The following is a 15,645-nucleotide window of genomic DNA, read 5'->3' as shown; positions in this document are numbered from 1 at the left end:
GCCCCTATGACATCGAGTTTCATTTGCTGCTCTGACTCACGGAAGCAGTAGTTCTCAAGGTGTGGCCCCATACCAGCTGTATCAGCAGCACCTGGGAGCTTGAGAGAAATGTGAATTCTCAAGCCCAGCCCAGACCTACTGAATCGAGCTGTTTTAACAAGCAGCTCTAGATGATTTTATGCATACTGAAGTTTGAGAACCATTGCTATAACGTGTTGTCCGGATGGAGAAACTATATGGTTTGAGTCAATTCTACCCGAGCTAGCAACTGTTTGCAACCCACAAGCCGAAAGGCTAGGATTCTCTCGAGCAAGGCCAGGGCCAGAGTGATGCAAGTGAAGGGTGTAGGTGCAGAATTTAGGAGGCCCCTCCTAGGGCTCACCCTAGTCCTGCCCCCCATCCAAATGGAGAATTAGAGGGCTGATGACAAAAGCATATCCAAGTTGCCTACCCTGACTGTCTCTGTGTGACTCTCCAGAACCTGAACGGTTGTGTCAACACCTGATGGGGCTCCCAACCTGGATGCCACGCTAATGCCTCTCTCTTGCTGACTCCACTCCTGTGAGTTCATCAGCAAATAAACAAACATAAAAAGGCAAATTAGGGACGCCTGCGTGGTTTGGTCGGTGAAGCATCTGCCTTCGGCTCAGGTCATGATCCCAGGGTCCTGGAATCGAGCCCTGCATCGGGCTCCCTGCTCAGCGGGGAGTCTGCTTCTCCCTCTCTCTCTGCCCCTCCCCCTGCTCGTGCTCTCTCTCTGTCTCTGAAATAAATAAATCAAATAATTTTTTAAAAGGCAAATGAAATATTAATTCTTGTAAAATACACTTATAATTCAGTTTTCTACCCTCCTTTCTCCTCATTTCCTCTTCTACTCCATGAAAGACAATACGGCAGCCAGTAACTCAGTCCGTGAAAGCAATGCTCAAGAGGGAAGGGCCTTGCAAGTGAGTCTTTGGCTGGGCTGAAGACGGTCTCAGGTAGTCTCCTCAAAGGGGCTCACATTTGGGTCTTCAGCACCATAAATAATCTGCCTCATTCTGGGGCGCATTTCATTTCCAGACGAATATTATTTCCTATTATGTTGGAAGGATACTGGTTTTTGGTTCTGGCTCCTACCTTCACTCATCCTTTCAGCATCTCTCCCGAGACACAGCTGCCCCCATTTCCCCACCCCACCCCCATCTCCCACCAAATGGCCATCCCTAGAGCCACCTTGACAAAACCTTCAGGCCAGGCTCTAGCCACTCTGCCGCAACCAGAGTCCCTTTCAATTTCTCTATCTACTTTCATCTTTTTTCCTGCCTAACAAGTAAACAGTGAAGAACTACGGCCACCTCATACATCATCCTGGTTAGGCAACCACCATTCTAAAAGGAAGAAGGAAATTACTGCCTTTATGTCTGGGAGACAACCTGGGAGGGCTGACATGTTCTTCGGTCCTCGAGGAGAGCGTGCAAGATGCTCTTGAAAGGAGAGGACGGGCTAATGATCCCCTGCTGAGTGTGCAACTTGTCCAGAGACCTGTGTCAAATCCACCCCAAGCCCTGGTATGATGAGCCCCACTATTTCTCTCTTCTCCAGTCCTGTGGGGGCCTGTCATTTGCTATTTGTTTGTGCATTCAGAGGTGAATTTACTTAGTTAAGCTGTCCCTGCCTTCCTTCTTTATTCTGCCCAGTTGGAAGGCGCTTCGAGAGTGGCGTTCTGTCCCCTACTCTGACGGGGCTCAGGACATCTTGCCATTTTCTATTACTAGAACCTTTCAAGTTGGCAGTCCTAACAAAAAGACCCCATGGAAGGTATGAGTCAAAAGAGAAGGATGGGTCTTAACAAGCAGATGAGTTTATTTCACTTAATGATCAGTAAATGCCCAAGAGGCTAATCGGTTTTCCTCAAATCCTATTTCCCCTCCTATTAAGGAAACCAGCCAATCTCTAATATTTTCTGGGTCTTGTGACATCTCTTTGGTAAACTGTCTACCCAACACATCCTGCATGAATCCTCATGGTTCATGGGCCTTCTATTTGACTTCAAGTTTCCTAGGTCTTAGAGACACCGGTGTAACATGGACTGATGTCAGGAATGCCATGTGTCCTTCTTGGGAAGACTGTGGCCCACTTCTGGACCACTATCCTACAACAGACCCTGAGTGTTTTGGCACCCAAAGGACCTTGGCGGAGGCTGGGGCTGGTTGGGCCTTCTCACACCTCTCTATTTATATAATGTGTGTCTTCCCTGATGGAGGGTTGTTTCTACGCCTCTCCTTATACTGTCACCAGTGATCTTCCCAAAACACTGTCTCCTCAAGAACTTGCAAGGGTTTCCTAGTGCCTATGACAGGCAAAGGCCTTCATGAGTGGGTACAAGAATACTTTCATTATTTCCACCTCTACTTATGTCTCTCCAAGGACCCCTTGCTCTAGCCACACCAAGCCCCTTACTATGGCCTGAGCACTCTCCCTACTTCCTCCATTGGACAGAACAGTGAAAGAGTTAATAATATGGGCTGGGAAGCTAAACCACCTGGGTTCAAATCTTCCTCATTGGGTAAGACTCACTAGATCCACTAGACTTTCCATCTCTGTTACTCAACTTCTTCATCTGTAAAATGGGGGAAAATGTAATCCCCACTCGTGGAGTTGGAGTTAGATTCAGTGAGTTCACAGGCATAATGCTCTTGGAATGATGCCTGGCCCCCAGTAAACAATGAACAAGGGTAGGCATTGATATTACTAGAGAATTCGCCTCATCATCCAGGGCTAGATTTAAATGAAAGTTCCTTCACAAAGCAGCCTCAGCCTCCCAAACCAGAAGTAATGGCGGCTCTCTCTGTTCTCACAGCCTGTGCTAGTACATCTCCAAGCTGTTTCTACTCTGTTTTGCCATATATGTTTGCCCGTCTCCTACATTAAACTGTGATCGTTTTGAAGACAGAGACCCACTCTAACCCATCTTACTTTACGCTCCTCAAAGACTTTCTACAGCCCCAAATACAGCAGGCTTTCAAAAAGCGTTTGCTAAGTGAGAATTAATCTGAGAAAAGGAATCGCAACAGGCAGCCGAAATGCACAGCCGTTCTGGATCCCATCTGAGGCTGCAGTGTGAGAGTCCAGACATTGACTCTCTGCTGTCTACCCGCTGGAGAAATATTCTTAGTATCCACCAGCGTGTGTGACTACAACTCCTTGAAGTTGGCCGTGGAAAGAACGGAATACGATTGTAAGCATGGAGGGAATCCATGAACCTGCTTCAATTGTAGTCAAAATGGTGCCTAGTGTGCTTTTTTTTTTCCCCCAGAGAGACTTTCTAGAGAGCTTTCATTGGATGTGCGAGACCCCCAGATTAGGAACCCTCGACCTGGTTATCCAGAGACAATGTTCTTGCCTTCCACAGCCTTGCAATGGGAGGAAAACACAGCCATCCTCCCAAGGCGCAGACTCACTAGCGGGAAGCAGGGGGCCATGGGCTCTTGGTGACTTGAAAGGGAAACGAAGAGAGGTTCCTTAGATCATTCCATGTTAAAAGATCGACAAGGAAGGCAAATAACAAGAATCTGGGAAACTCCGTGGCGTACTCCTCCTGGAGTGTTTGGGAAGCCAAAGGTTATCTGTTCTGACACAAGACTCGCTGGCTTGGAGCACAGATGCCTGCCATTCGGCTCAGTCGGGCCGCGAGAGCTGTCTTCTGTCAGGCGACTAAAAAACCTAGTGCGTCAGGATCCAGACACACGAAACGAGGCTGTTTGCCTAATGGTGGTGCAGAGAGCTAAGTGACACTGAAAAACCGGGGTGAGCCTGATCCCAGAACAAAGGGGAGACCAAGACCATTAGTGCAGTCCCGGCAGCACTTCACGCTGGCAGGTGGCTTGCAGGTGGCTTGCAGGAACCCCTGGCGCCAGAGCCGGTTTTATTTGAGGAAGCCGCAGCGGTAAATTAAAGCCTATCCTAGCCCGTCCTGGGCTCTCAGGTTTCTCTTGGAGCTACTCCTATCACTGCCCATAGGCCACGAAAAGCTTTCCACATTCCGAATGATTGATTCTGCTCCAACAAGCAAAGCCACAAACTCATGTCGAAAAACCCACTTCAGATAAGTCATTAGCTTCCTTTATGAATTTTTCAGGTCAGAAGAATAGGACCTGAGAGTCCTATCTTCTGCAGAGTCGAAAGGGAGTATTGGAAGAGGTGGGGTGACCTGGAGAAGCCACAAGAGACCACATGAGCCCCTCTCTTTCTTCTCAATCAACAAGAGAGGCATAACAAAATTAGGTCCTGGCTGCCTCCCTGCCCGTGCCAGACATTCAAACCAAACGAAACTGCCCCTGGGTTCTTCATTCACATGCCGGAAGTGAAGAGAAATGGTGGGCTCAGTACCCTGTCTTTGCTTCCACAGCGGAAGACGATGCCGAGCACCTGGGGCATGGAAGGTCACGGTGAAGGAGGAGCATCGGAGACCCTCTGACTTGGGACCGCCCGTGCCCACCGAGCTGCAGTCGAGACCGCTGTGGGCAGGTGGGGTAAAGCAGTAACTGCGGCCAAAGAGCAGCGCAAAGGCACCAACACCAGAAACCCGAGTTCTGTAGCTTGGCGAGCTTCAGCTCACCGCCTGACCCATGTTTAGCAATTCTGATGTACCACGGAGCAGACAGCTCCAGCCCGGGATGACTGCTCCCTCAGCCCCTCTCCAACAGGCAATGAAAGCAAGACCCACTTTGAAAATTCTCCCCCATCATGCAAACTGACATAGGCATGCTTTTCAAAAACCCACAGCCAATCTGTTGATCATTACTTATTTACAAAGGCCTTTGGGCAGAAAGTCCTGTAAAAACCATGCTTGATACGGTATACACTAGCTTTTTCTGCTTGTGGAAAAAAAGTCCCCCCAAGGCTACCTCAAACCATCACTTTCTATTGCACATAAAATGTAGCGTGTAACACTAAAGTATTTAATATATATGGTATAATATATCTACAGGAAAGGCATTTGTGTAGAAGTATGTTACCCTGGATTTGGTAATTTGATGTTTTGCTGAAGGCAACGACTTAAAAAAGCTTCCACCTCGTACAGAAGACCTGTCATCTCGGTACCCAAGAGCCAACAGAATAAAGAAGTACCCTTAAGCAGCAAAACTTTGACACAGCTTTGAAGCATATGAAAACAGTATAACGCCTCAGAATTATTATTACTCAAGATCAAAGAAATGAGCCATACTTTACATAGCAAACAGGGACAGGGAATTTGGCTCCAAAGGTTTCAGATTTTTCAGACTTCTCTTTATTTATTTATTTGCTTCTCTAAATTTAGGCAAAAGAAAGCGCCTGGGCTTTTCTCTACTTTAAATGGATAAAACTATTAGCATTAGATAAGGCGATTACCTAAAGGTGAGTAAACAGGAAATGAATGCTAGCATGACAACTGGCATCATAAAAATGAGAAGCTTGGCAGTTGGTGTATTTTATTCCTCCTCATAAACTGTAAACAAGCATGTAAATCAGCAACACCCCAGCAAGACTGAGCGAAGGGGCAGGCAGAGCACTGTTCAGGAAACGTCTAGGAAGATCGGTAGGGGAAGAAAGGGATAAAGAAAGGGGGGGTAATCAGAAGGGGGAATGAAGCATGAGAGACTATGGACTCTGAGAAACAAACTGAGGGCTTCAGAGGGGAGGGGAGTGGGGGATGGGATAGGCTGGTGATGGTTAGGTAGTAAGGAGGGCACGTATTGCATGGTGCACTGGGTGTTATATGCAACTAATGAATCATCGAACTTTACACCGGAAACCAGGGATGTACTGTATGGTGACTAACATAATATAATAAAAAACATTAAAAAAAAAAAAAAAGGAAACGTCTAACAGGAAGAGATGATCATAACGGAAAAGGACACAGGGCTGGGGGAACCCTCCATAGGAACCTGTTTCCTCGACCGCAGGGAGAGGGACCGCCCCATCTGCGTCCTAGAAGGGTGGCCGTGGAGGGCCAGGGAGATGCGAATGTGTGGAGAGAGGGAAGAACAGGGGGAAATGGCCATAATTTTATTTCAGTAATCAAAGGAAGGAGAGCAGCCAATGTTGAAAAAAAAAAAGAAAAGAAAAGAAAAGAAAAGAAAAGAAAAGAAAAAGAAAAAGCGAGAAAAGAAGAGAAGAAAGAAACATCAAGCATCAAGATGGCAGGTGTTTCCATGGCAGTGATCATTTAGGGCCACTCTTGTTTCATCACTGAGGGGCTAGAGAGTTAGGGTGTTAGAGGAAATAAGCACTGGGATTGGCAGATGAATCAAAAACAACCAGGGGAAACGGAAGATGAAGAGGCCCCGAAGAGAAACCTGCAGAACTCTGTTGAAATTTGGTTTCGTTTGCCATTTCCAAGAGGAAGCCATAGTCAAGGTAGAAAGGAAGGAAGGAAAGAAAGGAAGGAAGGAAGGTGGGAAGGGGGAAGAGGGAAAAGTGAGGGGAAGAGGAAGGGAAGGAGGCAGGAGGGAGGGAAGGAGGGAAGGAAAGAGGGAAGGAAGGAGAGCCAGAGAGAGAGTACACACGCGCTGTATTTCATAATTAATATTGCTTTTAGCCTGCGCAGAACTGGATTACTTTTGAACTTTGCTTTGGCAAGTCCACAGATTATTAGACTTTTTTATCAGTCAAAATCAATTAACAGAAATTTGATTTCAATCGACAGGATAAAAGGAAGGTAATCTTCAGGTTCATTTTTGATTGTGATGATACATCTCACATATGGCCTTAAGTACAGAAAACAGTCCTCGGAGGGACTCCAGCAGAAAGAGACTCGCCGGAGGCGAACTAACCACACGCGTCCCTCTGATTGGTTGCCGTCGTCATTAGTGCCACTGCTGTTTAGGAACTACACATAGACAGGACATGGTGACAGCTAAGACTTTAAAGCCTATGTATTTTTCAAACAGCTTTTCAAACTGTTTTTCATGACAGAATTTTTTCAGCTCTATCATTAACTGCTGACAAGCTGACAGAATAAATACTCCAGCCTTTAAGAAGCCACCTAACGATCGGTCCCCTCCCCCGCCTGGTGCTTGCCGGGGGAGGGGAGGCTCTGGGCCTGGGCAGGGCGGGGAGGGGACCCGGAGGGAAGGAGAGGAGAGGAGAGGAGAGGAGAGAAGAGGAGAGGAGAGGAGAGGAGAGGAGAGGAGAGGAGAGGAGAGGAGAGGCGGAGAGGCGAGGTGAGGCGAGGCGCCCCGCGTGGCCTGCGCCCCGCGTGGCCTGTGGCCCACGTGGCCCCTCTTCTTACCTCATCAGCTTGGGCGAGGAGCTTGGTGAGTTCCGCATGCCTCCGTTCCGCTGCTTTTTTTTGGGGGACAGTGTTGATGGCTGTTCATCTTCAACTGGAAAGACAGGCAGCTCATGAGATTATGAACAGTTTGAGGGCAGACTGAGAGATACAGGCAAGATATCAAAGGACACACACTCACGGCTCAGTCACTCACTAGGAACTCATGGCTGTCTTTTAGGACCCAGTGACAAAGACCAAATGTGTTAGTCAAAGAGGCCGGCTTAGAAAAGGTGAACTCATCACCTCTTAGCACTCCAGCTTTTGAACATGCACTTGAAACAGACTATACCAGTTTGTAAGCGCCCTGCCATAAGAAAGAAAAGAAATCATGATTTATCTGTATATAAAAAATATACATATATATGTATATATTGGAACACTCAATCATTATTCTTAGAGTTAATTTTAGTTACTTTGCTGAGTAATAGAATGGGTTTTTCCAAACCACAATCAGAAGTAAAGTCGTATGGGAAACAGCAGCAGAAGAGCTGCCAGTCAGCTGATCGTACAAACGAACCAGTTTAGCTGGTGCCTAATCCTTGCACGCCAGAGGAAGGGCCTTGGAGAGAGGCAAGGATCTGAGGCCTTGGCAGCCAATGTTTCAATCGGTCAGGACTGGGAACATTGGTGCCTGCTGGCTCAAGGGTCCCTAGCCCATCTCAGCTCTGGTCCCTGCAGCTCCCTAGAGGGAGAGCATGTGGGGGGCATGCACGTGGGATCCTTTCTCCACTCATTAAGACGGGGCTGTGAGGTTGGAGAACCAGGCCGGAGAAGAGCACCCGAATGAAGGAGGAGGTTGCCACTGAGTGATATCTCTGCTGATGTGGTAGGGGGCAGGGAGGGAGGGCAGCCGAGGGCGTTGGAAACCAAAGGCTGTTTTCCAAATGTCTCAACCACACAGATCGCTAAGCAATGTGAAGTTTCGCTCACAAACAGCACAGCACACTCTACTGCTTTTGCCCAAAGACACCCACTAATAAGCTTTAGAGATGTATTAGCTTGCATCATGCTTCCTTTTAAGAGAGCCGCTTCATAACTAGCAGATGCGCACCCAGCCTGTCACCCAAGGGCATCGGTGGCAAAATTCTAGCCCTCCTCTCCCCACCCCCACAATTCAGGCTAAAGCTGTAATGTCAAGAAGGAAAAACATAGGATCCTTGGATTCTTAGAGTTGACTGCAACACAGACTGGGAGGAAGCACCCTTGAAACCCGGAATGCACGGCAGTCACCTTAAAGCTAAGAAGAGAAATATTAGCAGTGATGATATCAAAAGAAGCTTGACATATGTTAATGGTGTAAGTCTTAGAGGGGGAGGCGGGGAATGCCATCGCAGCTACTTGACATTGCCCAGGAAGACCCATATCAGGACATGCATTATATGGTACTTCCCTGAAAGCCCTAAATAAATTTAGTATGTTACGATACATGGTTCCAAGGGATTCTGATAATCCAACTATCTTCCAAACCTGCTTCAAAGTACCCCACTTGGTACATTTCCCTATTCCACTGTTAGTCTGGGGTTGTCTATATTCTGGCTGACACATGGAAAGGGAACAAGAATGCAGTTTGAGGTGAGAGTGATTCCAGAAGCAATGAAGGCAAGAAAGCACCTACAAATGGCCACAGCCCACTCACTCTACCAGCTGCTCCCCTGCCCCATCCCCCCTGAGGCCCAGGCTCAGGGCTGCGACCCTATCAGTCACTTAGGGCTCCAGGCAGGAACTATGTGGCTGGGAGGATATCGCATCTTATCAGAAATGAGCATCCACAGCAAATCACACAGAAACTAAACAGCACTTAAAAGATTAAAGGAAATAAATACAAGCCACATAAATGGTATTGAAAAAAATCACTTAGAGTTGATATGCATCTCTCGGCAAGCAAACAGGCACTCTGAGTTTGACCTGAATTCATCTTCCTTTCACAGGACAGGGGGCCAGCATCCCAGGTTAATAATGGGGTAGAAAGGCAGTGAGTGAAAGAGAAAGGGAGAGAGAGAAAGACAGAGAGAGAGAGAGAGAGAGAGAGAGAGAGGTGTGTGTATAAGTATACTTTTGCATTTTCCCCATGTAAGGACGGGGTAGAAAGTCTTGCACTGATTCCACCCATAATACGAGTTCACCTTTTAATATGGACCACTTGCAATTGCTGTACTGTGCTTAGGGTGACCTAGATTAGTTGAGTCACAGGACAGGTTGGATAACGTGTATGCACGTAAGTGGGTCTAGTTGGGGTGAAAGTTCTCTTCTCTGTCACACGGGCCTCCTCGGGGTTAGAGTGACATACCCAGAAAGGTCTTTTACCCAACCTAGGCTACTATGACTAGCTTTATTCAAGGCCACCAGATGTTGCCATGGTTTTGTCCAATTTATTCAGTGAGTCCATTTTAGTAAGGTCCTGAACAGAAGTCCCACTCATTGGCAGTTCTGTTGGATTCTTTTGCTTAACTATCGTCTCCCCATTTGCACTGGACCTACAATAAACAACTCTCTTTGGCTAAGTGCTCATTATCCTTGCCCCTTGTCACTGTTTGTTTACCTGCAGTGATCTTCACATGGGAGACGGGTAAGTTAATACCTGTTACCCAGCTCCAGGGAGACACTTTGTTCTAGTGCTAAAGTTATGCCTCCTTCCATGCAGGGAAACTATTTATTTTCATTGCAACTCAGAAAGATCATCCATCATAATCATACTGCATTTAAACCGGGATTTGTTCTCTTAAATGAAACTCACGTTCAAAGGTTTCCTCCTGCACTCACAGGCCTGGAAATGCAGATCTGTTCCCTGAAGAAATGGGGGGGGATGTCTTCAGCTTAAATATATGAACGTTGTGTAATGGAGACCATTACCTATGGCTTAGATCCCACGAGAGAAGCAGTGATAACTTCTTTCTCATAAGTAGGTTATAAACCATATTTAATTATTATCCTTTATATGGATTCTATCAATTTCTGCATATTTAAGGAAAGCAAATCTAGAAAAACTTTTAGTTAAGCTATAAAATACAATTTTCATTTCATGGCTTCTGTGACTACATGAAAGGAATAAAAATTGAATTAAAAGGGAGACTGAAATTTACTTACTTTCATGAAAGACAAATGTATTGAGGTAATTGGCCACTACCTCGTGCCAATGCACATTTACGGGCTCCTACTTAGCCTGCTTTTTGGCTAATTACAATATACCCCCGTCTCCGGCATTTTCACTCTCATCATCTTGTGGAAGCGCGTGAAGATACGATCTTTGAAAGGAACCTGACTTACCGGCCTCTTTAATACACAAACAAGTCCAGGAATCCAATGTGGAATTTTTATAGGAGCTGAACTCCATCCAGTCTCCGAGTACTTATAAAATTCAAGGGCTTGTTTTTGCACATCCCTAAGTATAACACTTAATGTGCTGTTGTAACTTCCCAGTGCTCACTTGTCTAATAGGCTCTGAATCTAACAGTTTTACAGTTGGGGAAGACTCAGTGCTAGAAAAATGTCAGGCAAGTCTAATGAGGCTTCAGATCCCTTGGTTTGCGCTAGAGTTTAATTTAAAGTTACAATGATGTTTTAACATGTTTGCTTATACTTGACTAAAGAGGATTCATTATTTCAATGACATAACCTCCAGACAATGTTCTGGGAATTGATTTAAGATGTGGTGGTAATTCCAACAGCCTTAATGCAGAGTCGAACATCTGTAACAACATTTTACTCGACTTTTCATCGGCATTCTGTTTTCAGGCAAAAGCAAGGCAACATCCTCCAGAAACACTGGCCAGAGCTCTGGGCTTATTTCAAGATGATCATATATTTCACTGGATTTTTTTTTTTTAAAAAGAAATCCCTTTCTTTATTGGCCTCGCCAGCTTGCAAACACCGTGTCAGTGTTACCAATGCCTCTTTGTGGGCCTTTTGCATAAAACGGGGCAAGGATTCCAACTTTCAGCTTTTCCAAAGAGCCCAGTGCTGACATGTGATGGACGCAGCGCTCAGGTCCAGCCTGGGGCACATTCCCTCTTCCCCGTTTCCTCCACAGGGTTTGGGGGGATGACGCCCTTTGACACTTAAAGGTGAATTTGTTGGCTGGAGTTAAAAAACAGTTCAAAGCAAATAACCTCGGAAATACAATAAAAGGCAAACAACCCATAAACATGAGTCAACTGGCTATCTCCATTATGTTATGAATCACCACATCTGGAGAAACCCACATCTGCACACACTTAGCAGGTCATTAGTAATGTCATATTCACACTGGAATCACTCAGAGTGAGCAGCATGCAAAGTGGCTTGAACGCAAAGGCATCTAGCTAACAGGGCTTCCGACGAAAGTCTTGAGCAAGCTGCTGGATTGGAGGCAGGCTCATTTCAATTGTTATTTCTTGTTTGCTATGGCTTTTCCCTTTGGTATTTTGCTGCCCAAGAAGCTGAATGCATGCTGAAATCGACAACAGTACATCTGTCTTCTTCAACCGAGCTCAGCATGTTAAGATAGAATGCTGAAGGGTGCGGTTGTTAAAAGAGGGGCGGGCTCCCGAACTCCTTCACCTGGCTCGGCCACAAGCCGAGGATTGTGAGTTGTGTCCTTGAACTCAAATGGGCCTTTGGGATAGCGCGATCTAGCTGCAACCTTGACTGCCAAACAATAACGAGAAAAGAAAATGGAAATGAATCCTCGGCGAAATTTTTCATTAGGGAAGTTCCAAACGAGTTTTATCATCGAATAGAATTATAGCTTTACATGAAAAGGGGAGTTTCTTCCTCACAGCTCAACTGTGGTTTTCTTTTACCCTGATGGCTTCTTGAAATTCTTTTTGCTGTGTTTTTGTCATCAATGTCAGAAGGGATAATATGTCAGAAAACAATCTTGTTTGTGCAATAATTTCCAAAAACCTACAGAGTACCCTTCTCCCTATGACATACACAGACACCAAAACTCAGTTTAGCAGCAAGACCAGTTCCATTATTTCCTGAAGTCTGCTAGAATGCATCCTACTGAATAATCATTATATTCCAAGTCATCAATCCTCAATGTTAAAGTAACATTTTCATCTCACACAGCAGGCTTTGTCAGCTTGGTTGTGATTGCCGCCTAACTTGTGTTAAACGTCATGGGTTTGCCACTCCTAAGAAGGAAGGGGGTATAGCGTCTCCTTGTATCATGAGTGATAAAAAAGAAAAGTGGGTGCGTGTTTTCCATCTTTTGGGATGAGAATCTTGTTTTACCAAAACTGAAGGTAAGAAGAGAGGGTGAGGTTGCCAGGCTAGGGATATCACAGTGTGCTTCCTATTTTTTGTGGGTTTACCAGGCTTTCTCCCCAAGAAAAATCATGTAAGTCATAGTAATACAGTCTTTTCCCAATATGCAATTCACAATGGACAAAACTCCCAAGCTGGCCCAACCTCTCTCTCTAATATGATGGAAAACCTAAGATGTTCACCAGAAAATCTGGGCTTTCTGAACTCTCAAGGTCTTATAACGTAGCCACGAAAGAGCAGTCTCTGGATGGGAGCGCAGAATGGTGCCCACTTTCTGGAGGGACATCTCCTGTCTTGTCATCATAGACTATCAGAACCCTAGGTGCCTGTCATACGAACCGCATGGGTGAGAAGGTGTAGATGCTTCCAGAAGCAATGAAGGAAAACAACAACAAGAACAACACATGCCAAATGAATAATCCATACTGTGAGTTTGGTTTTATAATTGTTATAAAGGAGCACCTGACTGTTGGTTCAGGATGAATCCCATAAGTGGGACATGACGTGTGCCATGACATGAGCGAGGCTGAGCAGCTAAGGAGGCAAGGACACAGTGAGGCAGGCATCGGAGCCAAGTTCTATGCCTACAGGGTCATGAGCAGCTCAACATCAGAACGTGGGGGAGTTAAAGTGGGTGATATCCTTGAAATGAGAGCTTCTGGTCTGAAAACCTTGGGATCACATACATCCCCCAGCAGACTGGTGAACACTTTGCAGTGTTATTGATAAGACCAACCAATAAACCTATTTTTGAAAGATCATGGAGAATGTTAATACACAGATACTGAAAAGATGAAGAATGCTGCTTCTCAAAAGCAATTTCATAACTTCTAGCTGAGAAATAGGAAAGACATTTATTTGCAACACCTAGAGGATGGGGTTGAAAATAACAGCAGCCTGCCATTATGTAACAGGAGGATGGACGGTATCTGTAAGTGGCCCTGTGGGCCGGATCCCGGGCACAGGGGCAAGTGCCCCCAGGTAGGCTGATGGGGCAGGGAGGGGAGGTTTGTTGCAGCTTTTTCATTTCTGGCTTTTGTAGAGCTAATAGGAGGATGGGGGGGGAGACTTTAAGGAACAATAGGTTATGTAGAAGTTAATCACAGGGTGTATTTCTGGCTCTATTCACTGCTGGGAAACCTGAATTGTGTAAGTCTGAGTCCATCAACACACAGTAATGAAAGAATTCAGCTTCTACATGGGAGAGAGAAAAAAATACTATATAAATATACTAACAGAACCCACATGACCTGGGCTGCAATGTTCTCTATGGAAACACTGCAGGCCTAATGGATCCTCTGAAGCCAAACAGGGTGGATTAGATGTTACCTACGGAACCCACGCCACCCCCCATCTCAAACTGTAAGCTTCATGTTCTATATGCATCCTGGTAGGAGTCCAACATTCATCAAGGTCCCCTGTATCTAGAATCTCAGCTCATATATCTTCGCTAAAAACTTGACCTGCTGTAATAACTTGCCCAATGCTCTGCTCGGTATTAGGTAGAAAATTCCTTTTGGAGATCTGGTTGCCTCTGGCTCTTTTTTTCTTAGAACAGATTGTTTCTATCATCTCAAGGGCAAAGAAAAGTCTCAAGCAAAGACTAGATATTAGCTTCTCAGAGATGAGACGCAAAGATAAACAATGGAATTCTAAGAGCAAATACATGACTAACATGAGAAATGCAAGAATTTCCTTGAATTATTGCAATGGAGTTTGGAGATTGGGAAGGCAGTAGGAGATGGAAGATAACTTTTACTTTGAATCAAACTGGGGGAAAAATACAGGAGTCCAACAAAACAGCCCCTTCTCAACTTTCCTTTCCTACCCTCCCTGTTTCTTACTCTGATACCAACGAGATACTAACAGCTTTGAAGCCAAAAAGTGTATCTGACTCTTTTCTGTAGCCCTGGCATGTGCAATACCTGTTTGTGGGGGATGAGTTTCAGAGTATGGATTTGGGGACTTGCCAAGTCCCTGGTACCAAGAGCTGCTTTCTTTCTCCTTATATTTCTCAAGTTCCAGGGTCAGCAAACCACAGTCTGGAACATGTTTTTGTATACTCCATAAGCTAAAACTGTTTTTACATTTTTAAATGATTGGGTGAAAAAAATCTAAGAATAATATTTCGTAACACATTAAAATGATAGGAAACTCAAATTCTGATGGCTATAAATAAAGTTTTATTGGAACATGGCCACAGTTGTTCATTTACCTATTGTCTATGGCCGTTTTCACTGTACAACACAGTTGAGTCATTGCTGTTGAGACCTAGTGGCCTGCAAAGCATGAGATATTCAGTAGCTGGCCCTTGATAGAAAAAGTTTGCTGATCTCTGCTCTCATTTATCTTCTCATATTTTTCTAGCCATTCAGATTTTGAAAAGGACAATGTTCTTCCCAATCTGCCAAGACAGGGAAGCAACAAAAGGAACACACGTGGAGCCCACGTCAAGTGCACAGCTTTGGGGAAGTTGGGAGGGGTAGAGGTAGCTTAGCTATGCAACTATCCCTACTATCCAACCCGCTAGGGGTCCGGCAGGTCCCCTGGCATTTGGGGAAACCAGTCGGGTGAGTTTCCCATCTTCCAACTCAAGGGAAGTCAGATTCATCCACCCCGCACTTTGAGAATCAAGGCAAACCACGTCTACCACGAGCAATTTCTTGAAGCTGTCAGCATGTGCCGCAAGTCCACCGTGAGAGAGCCCGCACAAGACAACAGATTAACCATTAGACTAGATATGTGGAAAATATACAGCTTCAACCTTTCCCCAGCTAGCTCAGAGCGATATATAGATGATTATTTCAACCGTCAGCTGCCGCATAGATTTAAACCCCTGCGCAATAACTCCCGGATTCATCTGCCCCTTGTCAAACTTGCACGGCTCTAGTTGGAGGATACATGGTGTGGCAGTTTCACTGTGAATCTAGAATGATCCAGACGGCTGCTGTCTCTTTGTTAACAGGAAGCCAAACTGATGAGTTTGTAATGCATTTCTTATCAAAGGTAGTCTCGGAAAAGAAAATGCGCCCCATCAGTTTGGTTAGAATTTCACATAGAGTAGATTAGGGGCTTAATCAGCACATCTCTGTTATTTTCAT

At 45.4% G+C, this 15,645-nt stretch overlaps 1 protein-coding gene across 9 annotated transcripts in view; it reads right to left on the bottom strand.

Annotated features, from left to right (window-relative positions):
• KCNMA1 (potassium calcium-activated channel subfamily M alpha 1) overlaps window positions 1-15,645 on the bottom strand; it is a 717,414-nt gene that overhangs the window by 89,393 nt on the left and 612,376 nt on the right. For 5 of the 9 annotated variants that reach the window (XM_048218924.2, XM_057308341.1, XM_026504523.4 and 2 more), the window contains one exon: window positions 7,256-7,349. In XM_048218924.2, the coding sequence (XP_048074881.1) occupies window positions 7,256-7,349 (94 nt within the window). Of the gene's footprint in view, window positions 1-7,255; window positions 7,350-11,833; window positions 11,921-15,645 lie in introns of all 9 variants that reach the window. The other 4 variants (XM_057308339.1, XM_044386223.3, XM_057308340.1 and 1 more) reach the window with 1 other exon arrangement.

Source organism: Ursus arctos, unplaced genomic scaffold (genome assembly GCF_023065955.2).
Source record: "Ursus arctos isolate Adak ecotype North America unplaced genomic scaffold, UrsArc2.0 scaffold_7, whole genome shotgun sequence".
Lineage (NCBI taxonomy): Eukaryota > Metazoa > Chordata > Mammalia > Carnivora > Ursidae > Ursus > Ursus arctos.
Note: the sequence above shows the minus strand (reverse complement) of the source record. Positions and strands in the feature narration are given on the sequence as shown.